We start from the raw sequence: 6750 nt of genomic DNA, 5'->3' as shown, positions 1-6750 counted from the left end.
AGCATTTTAATAAAGTTCTATATGAAGTCAAGCAAGCATCATACACTGAATAACAGAAAACTCTTAGCAATAAATCCAAGACATTATAAATAAGTTGGGGTTTTTGGTTGTTGTTGCAAGACAGTGGCTGCACCTTCAGCAACTGTTTCAAGCGGCAGCTGCAACTCAGCAGCTACCAGCAGCCAGGCAGGAATTGTCTCCCCAGGCACTGGCTCTACCACAGCTGCTAAAGAACTTAACCTAGATCTCTATCCTTCTACAGAACTCAGATACAAAGGTTGAGGTGAAATCCTGCGTGCTCCCAGAGGCTGAGTAAATAGCTAACTTCTCTCCTTGTTCGTGTCTCCAGGAAAAGGGGGCGTCCTTCTGCTCAGTCCCCATTGAAAAATCTTGCTACACTTAGTTCCTCCCTACCACTTCCTGTCAACTAGTTGCTGACTCAGCCTCCTGACCCCAGATTAATTGTATTTAATCAAACAAATTTAACACATCTTTGCGTTGTTAACAAAAGCAGCAGAAACAAATGTAACACAGTTAAAATAACATCCCACGACAGGTTGGGTTTTTTTTTTTTCTGGTTTATTAAAACAAAATCCATTCCCATGCTTCTCAGGATATACCGTCATCAGGCATAAAAATCAGCCAACATTTCCAAGGCAGTACCACTCACAAAATCATACAATGCTAAACTACAGTAGTAATTCTTTCCAGAACAATCTCGTGTACGTTGTACAATGGGCAAATACTGTAACAAACACCTTCCATAGAGACAATTAGCCCTTTAGCTGTTGGGAAGGAAGGTCGAGAGTCTCGAGAAGCAGTCATTGCTTGTACTAAACTAAATGCCAGATGGCAACTCTCAAGCTCCTAAAAAGTGTTAAAAAACAGATTTACATCCCATAGTAAGTCTTATAAATGTCAAAGATCATTTCAAAACACTACAGTTATCTACGGATAAAAATCTGCATTCAATTGTGCAGTGTTTTCTTGTAGATCTGAATTAAAACCTTTATTATTTACCCCAATTCATCCTTGTATTAATTCTATTTTCAGTTTAAAAGGCCAGGGCCGTGGGTAGCTGATTTCCGTCAAAGGAAAGCACTCCAGCCAATGTTCTGTGCTTCCTCTTTCCAGCGAGGAAAAATAACGTCCTCACTCGGTGCATCGTGGATGGCAACAAAAGTCTGCAAATTCTGCCTTGGCGCCACTGTGACCAACTGGTCTGCTTAAAGAACTAATTAATGTTTTCCATGGCATGCAGTGAGGCGCCCCAGAGGGGAGAGAGGTCCTGAGGTCAGAACAGTTTGGGAAATCCTAGGTTCAGCAGGCTTGTATAGTGCGCTGTGGTGTCCCATGTACCCCAGAACCCAGACACACATCTCAGAACACTGTGGGAAACAGGGTGCAGGAACTCCTGTCCCAGCTCCTGTTCGCTGCCACCCCAGATCTACTTTCTGCACTCACCCTCATGACGGCCAAGGCTCAGCAGAGCCAGGAAGGGCACAGTGCATGCACCCTGGCTGCACTCCCCTAAGCACTTGGTTCAATAGGATCACAAAAGCAAATACTCCTCCCTCCCCTTTCTGATTTACTTGGGTTAGCCTCATTTAAAAAGAAGTGCAGCTTCATATTGCTTAGTATTAGGTTTTATTTATTTAACTTGACTCACAGTCTTCCCCTGAAGGGCATGCATTTCAGTTTGACAGAAATGCAATAGAGTAAACTGTAATAAATTATACACAAGCACCGAGTTTGTTTGATCTTCCGGGGAAGCCACCCACTGCTGAAAACAAGGGGCCATCTCTATTAGCCAACAGGCTACCTGCCAGTCTTATCGTGATGCTTTTTCTCTTCCTAACGAGGCACTGAAGAATGAGTTGTGCTAAATTAACTCAAGGGTCAGCTTGTTGGGATGAGCATAACTTTGGTTGAGAGTTCTCCTCCATAAGAAAGGTTTCAAAGCACCAGTTGATTACAAAAGCATGCACACATCTCACAGTGAGTTAAGTCTGGCAACAGCGCGTCAACTGAAGCCCCTAAAATGAAACTGACCGGAAGGGAGGCCATGGCAAGGGAAGCACGTGTTTCTCTGCAGGCTGCAGAAGCAGCAGCTGCTTGCAGGTGCCAGGCAGGGCAGCAGTGCCCACTGGGAGGTCAGGTCCACAGCTTTGCAGCCACCTTCAGCAAAAGCTGACCAGAAGGGTGTCCCCAAGAGAGTAAGCCAGACTCTCTGGGTATCCTCTAAGTCCACCCTCGTTAACAACACGAAGGCTAACAGGTGAACATCTCACTCCACACCCACAGTTACAATGGACAGGGAACTGATGCAGAGGAGAGGAGATCTGACATGCACAATTGCGAAGGGCGGAGACCAGCACAGCACAGCACAGCACAGCATTATTGCTCTGAGCTCCAAATCAGCCATTTCATGCACTGTGTGATGCCAGGCAGGATCCCACCTCCCCAACATACACGTCTCTCGTAGGATACTATTAGTATTAAAAATTCAAGTTCAGGAAAGTACAAGTCTCATCCCTAATACTTTTATAAATTCAAATTATCTATGGAACACTCATCAGAAAAGTTCCTATTCCATAAAATCATAGAGATATGGACAGTAGATTGCTAGAAATTGTATTGTCACATGATCATTAAGAAACCGCCATCATTACCACAAGTAACCAACAATTATGCTCCTTGCTCACAAAAAGGCACCTACCCCTTGAAAACAGAAAATTTTCATAATTATTTGCCTTTAAGTGGCAATGGAGTTTGGGTATGTAGCTCATACAAATGTCTAAAGAACCAAGGAGTCTTCTCAGAGCTTAAAATCTACAAAGGCTGCAACTGTCTGCCGCTCAGTAGGGTCACTGTGCACGCCACACAGGCTGCACAGAACGCCATCTGAGTACTAGTCGTCCAGACAGCGAGTGCGCAGTGTCTGGAAACCCTCCAGCCGAGCTACAACCAGCACAGAAGCTGACTGGCTGGAGGCCCCTAAGAAGCGCAGGTGCCTGCCCTTAAAGGACAGGAAGGGTACAGCTGCCAAACAGCAGCAACTCTAAGCACTTGCTGGACATTAACTCCATGGCACTTTGTCAGTGAACAGAAAGTCTCCCGTGCCACCTTCCTGGCCAAGCGCAGCTTCACCTTGCCAACCAGATTCACCTCATGGCACTGGCCCTTTGGTCACCATACCTCACTTCCTGCCTTACACAGTATCGTCTGCTTCCAGGCAGCCATTCAAACGCACGTTGAGACTGCCAGCCCAGGGCAGAGTCATTCCTTAGTAAAGCACACCAGAGCTCTGCTGACAGCGGTAAGACGGTAAGAGGGAGACGGAGAATGGACCCAATTACTTTAAAGGAAACATTATTACATACTGTACAGGACTCAGTTCTACAGACACCTCTATGTCCATCACAGTAACTAGTCCTTAAAAGTCAAACTTAAAATGTGAATCTTTAATAAACTCCAAAATAACTTACTGAGATTTCCCCTAGTGACCTAGAGATCATGAATCACACATGGCACTGGCCCTGAGTGCTCCGCGCAGGCCACTGCAACGATGCTGGGCGGAGCGCAGGTCCACGGGGTGGGCAGAAGGCACGCAGCTTCCTGGAGGTCTCCTCGGGTAAGGCAGGAGGGCCACACCAGGACACCTGCCGCTCTGGGTCAGACTGGGGCCTGCAGAGACTCCCTTGTCAGCGGCCCCTCCCTCGCCGTAGGTGCTGAGAGAGCCCTACAGCACCACGAAACTCAGAATGTACTCCAGGAGTTTCTGCCGGTTGCACTGAGGTAGGAAAGTGCCGCTCAGTTCTAAAACAGAGACTCTCTTCTGCTTGGTCTCTTTGAAAACCTGAAGAGAGGAAAGAGAAAACACAAGTCAAGAAAGGACCGGGGTGAGGGGGCACTCTGTTAGCGGCCGCAGATGGACGTCCACAGAAATGTGGGGTGGAGGTGTGAGTGTTCAGTGTTAGCACGTAGGTTTGTGGGTCTGCCGCAAGCCCGGAAGTGCGAGATGGGGTTTCTGGAGGAAGTTCAGTCAGTGCCTTGGCTTTCACAACTAAAGTCAGAAACAAAGCCTTATCAAAGGTCACGTGTAGCTCCGTGGAGCGCATCATACACGAAGGTAAAGAAACCTGAGGCTAATTTTAGCAAAGCTGGTAAACATGCAAGAAAATAACAGACTGTGGAACAGTTAACACAGAGCCTGCCCAGTGGCTGTTGCTTCTAGTTTGGGGATGAATGTGAAACCTGCAGAATCAAACATGCCTTCCACATGCCCTGCCCCAAGCCTCCCCCTAGGAGATGCATCCCCAGTCAGTTCAGCAGAAAATGCTTCTTCTGGAGCCCACAGAGGAGAGCAACAGATTGGAGACACACGACAAAAGGGCAGCACGGTGGTGGACACATACCCCGATGTCCTTAAACATTTTCACAGCGTTCTTCACAAGACAGTAGGTGGCACTCTCAGCTGCAGAGAAACAACAAGGCCCTGTCAGTGTGCAGGCTAGCACACACACCCGACACTGGAGGCTGCAGAGTGTGGAAGCAGAAGTCCAGATTGGAGCAAGCTCCCTACTGCTACTGGCAACTCCCACGCCTCCTTCAAATGACCTACTTACTAGCTCTTTAAACCTGTGCTATCGTCTACTAAGGAAAACAGAGAGAAAAAAGAGTCAGGGGGAGAGGGAAGATACACAGAGCATCTGCCTCGCAGGGGTTTGTGAGAATCCAACAAGATGGTCTGTAAAACTCTAAAAAAGGACAGTGATGCAGATGCTTCTGAGGCCCACGGCCACGCGTGAAGCTCAAATCCAGAGATCAGGAAACAAGAATTCTAACCCGTTTGCCACTAACTTGCCAAGGGCCCAGGACCGGTGTCCCTAAGAGGCATGATGGGATTAACCATCTCTACCCCTCTCTGGCCCTGACGCTAACTGTCCTGTAAACACGCCAAGGGCATATGCTCAGCTGTGGTGACTGGCCACCTGGATGCAGACGGGTGCAGAGCTCGTCACTGCCAATGGCCCAGTACCGATCAATAGCAAAATGAAAGGGAGTGGCACTTGTACAGTGAAAGACTACATAGCAGACAGAACCACAGGCAACATGTATGAATCTCACACATCATGTTAACTGCAAAAAAGCAGACAGAGAATACACAACTGTACCACTTAATTTATATGACATGCCCTGCAGGTCTAAGGAATGAGGTCAGCATAATTCTGCATTTTCCCCAACTTCCCAAAATTAACAGATTTATATAATAGGGCAACAGTTCTAAAAGAAGCCAAAACAATGACTCCACATACCATAGACTGCGACATTCCTTTCTGTCCTGGTGAGAAGGTACCTGTGCAGCTTCTGCAGGTACTCAGACTCGGGGACTGGACCACTGAAGTTGTGGACGAAGATGGCAGCAGAGCTGTAGGCCTCTAGCAAGGGCCCCAGGAGCCTCTGCAGGAAGCTGATGAACTGCTGGTGCTCCTTGGACTGGCTCACCTGAGAGGGTGAGGGAGGAGGTGAGGACACAAGAAGGGACAGGAAAGCAGAGCCGGCTGCCCCAGCACAGGTTAACTGGGAAGAGCAGCTGAGCGCTCATTCAGTGCACTCATTCCTTCCGCAGGACCTGAGGACTGGGTCCACTCAGCAGTCATCTGGAGCAATCGTCCCAATCGACTGACAGCATTGTAACAAAGTCTCATAGCTGAGAACAGCTGGACTGGGGCTGAGCCCTGCAGGGTTTGCAACACGAGCATAACAGCCACTCATGCATGCAAAACACAGGGAACAGCAACTATGTTTTCCTGTGCATGAAGCAAGACCACTGTCCAATGGGAAACTAGTAAGACCCAAACTGAAAGAGAGGGCGTGCCTAAGTGTCTGCCCTGCGGACACTGGGTAGATGGATGTCAGGTGCCACCTGAGCATCTCCTGGAGGTGCTGAAAGTCACCTCCTTTCTTCGTCCTAGCTCTTCAAATACCATTCCCTTTCCATTTACCAGTCCCCAAATTTGACAACATAAGGCATTAATTTAAATGACTTTACTCAGTGAAAGGTACCAGAGCTGGCTAGCACTGGCCCACAAGTACTTTGGAACTGAGTAAGTCACCATCCCTGTTATCCAGTCATAACATAAACTTTACGCTTCGCTGCTGTGCACCCGGAATCCTTCACAAAGTACCTTCAGATAGCAATCTCGCTGCTCCTCGCCAAAATCACTGTCTTCATCTTCCTCGTCACTTCTCCAGGTCAGAGGTTCTGGAAGCTTCTTGTCCCACTGCTGTTCTGCAAGGCCAGGACTGACATCTTCCTGGTCATCCTGCTGTATCAGGAAGACAGCTGGCAGTAAGAACACATGCCGAGGCACACAACCAAGCACCTATCAACCCCGACAGAGCAATCTCTTCTCAGAGCCTGCCTCAACCTTCCCTGCGGCACAGCCCTCAGGCTGATTCCAGCCTTGGGAGGCAGCAGGGGAGAAGGACAGATGGAGTGTGGGGGAGGGCTACACTCTCCAAACAGAGAGCTGCTTCCCAGTCCCTCTGAAGGACATGGAATCTATCAGAGCAGACCCGAATCTCAAAAGATAAAAATATTACGCATGAGCTACAAGTGATATGCTTCCTGTCTCATCCCAGAACCAACTTCTGGATGTCAGAGAATCAAATCAAAATATTGTTTTAATTTAGAAAATACCACTTATAAAAGAAATCAAAATAGTAAACGATCCCAAGACTCTT

General features: G+C 47.9%; 1 protein-coding gene across 4 annotated transcripts in view; it reads right to left on the bottom strand.

Moving 5' to 3' along the window:
* Window positions 1–568: 568 nt before the first annotated feature.
* Gpam (glycerol-3-phosphate acyltransferase, mitochondrial) overlaps window positions 569–6750 on the bottom strand; it is a 55097-nt gene continuing 48915 nt past the window's right edge. For 3 of the 4 annotated variants that reach the window (XM_041661453.1, XM_041661452.1, XM_041661451.1), the window contains 4 exons: window positions 6192–6332; window positions 5319–5508; window positions 4419–4477; window positions 569–3859 (listed from right to left, as the gene is read on the bottom strand). In XM_041661453.1, the coding sequence (XP_041517387.1) occupies window positions 3743–3859; window positions 4419–4477; window positions 5319–5508; window positions 6192–6332 (507 nt within the window). In that variant the 3' untranslated portion in view covers window positions 569–3742. The remainder of the gene's footprint in view (window positions 3860–4418; window positions 4478–5318; window positions 5509–6191; window positions 6333–6750) is intronic. The other variant, XM_041661454.1, reaches the window with a different exon arrangement.

Source organism: Microtus oregoni, unplaced genomic scaffold, assembly GCF_018167655.1.
Source record: "Microtus oregoni isolate MIOR12 unplaced genomic scaffold, Mior012 000012F_ref0000307, whole genome shotgun sequence".
In the NCBI taxonomy this organism is placed as follows: domain Eukaryota; kingdom Metazoa; phylum Chordata; class Mammalia; order Rodentia; family Cricetidae; genus Microtus; species Microtus oregoni.
Note: the sequence above shows the minus strand (reverse complement) of the source record. Positions and strands in the feature narration are given on the sequence as shown.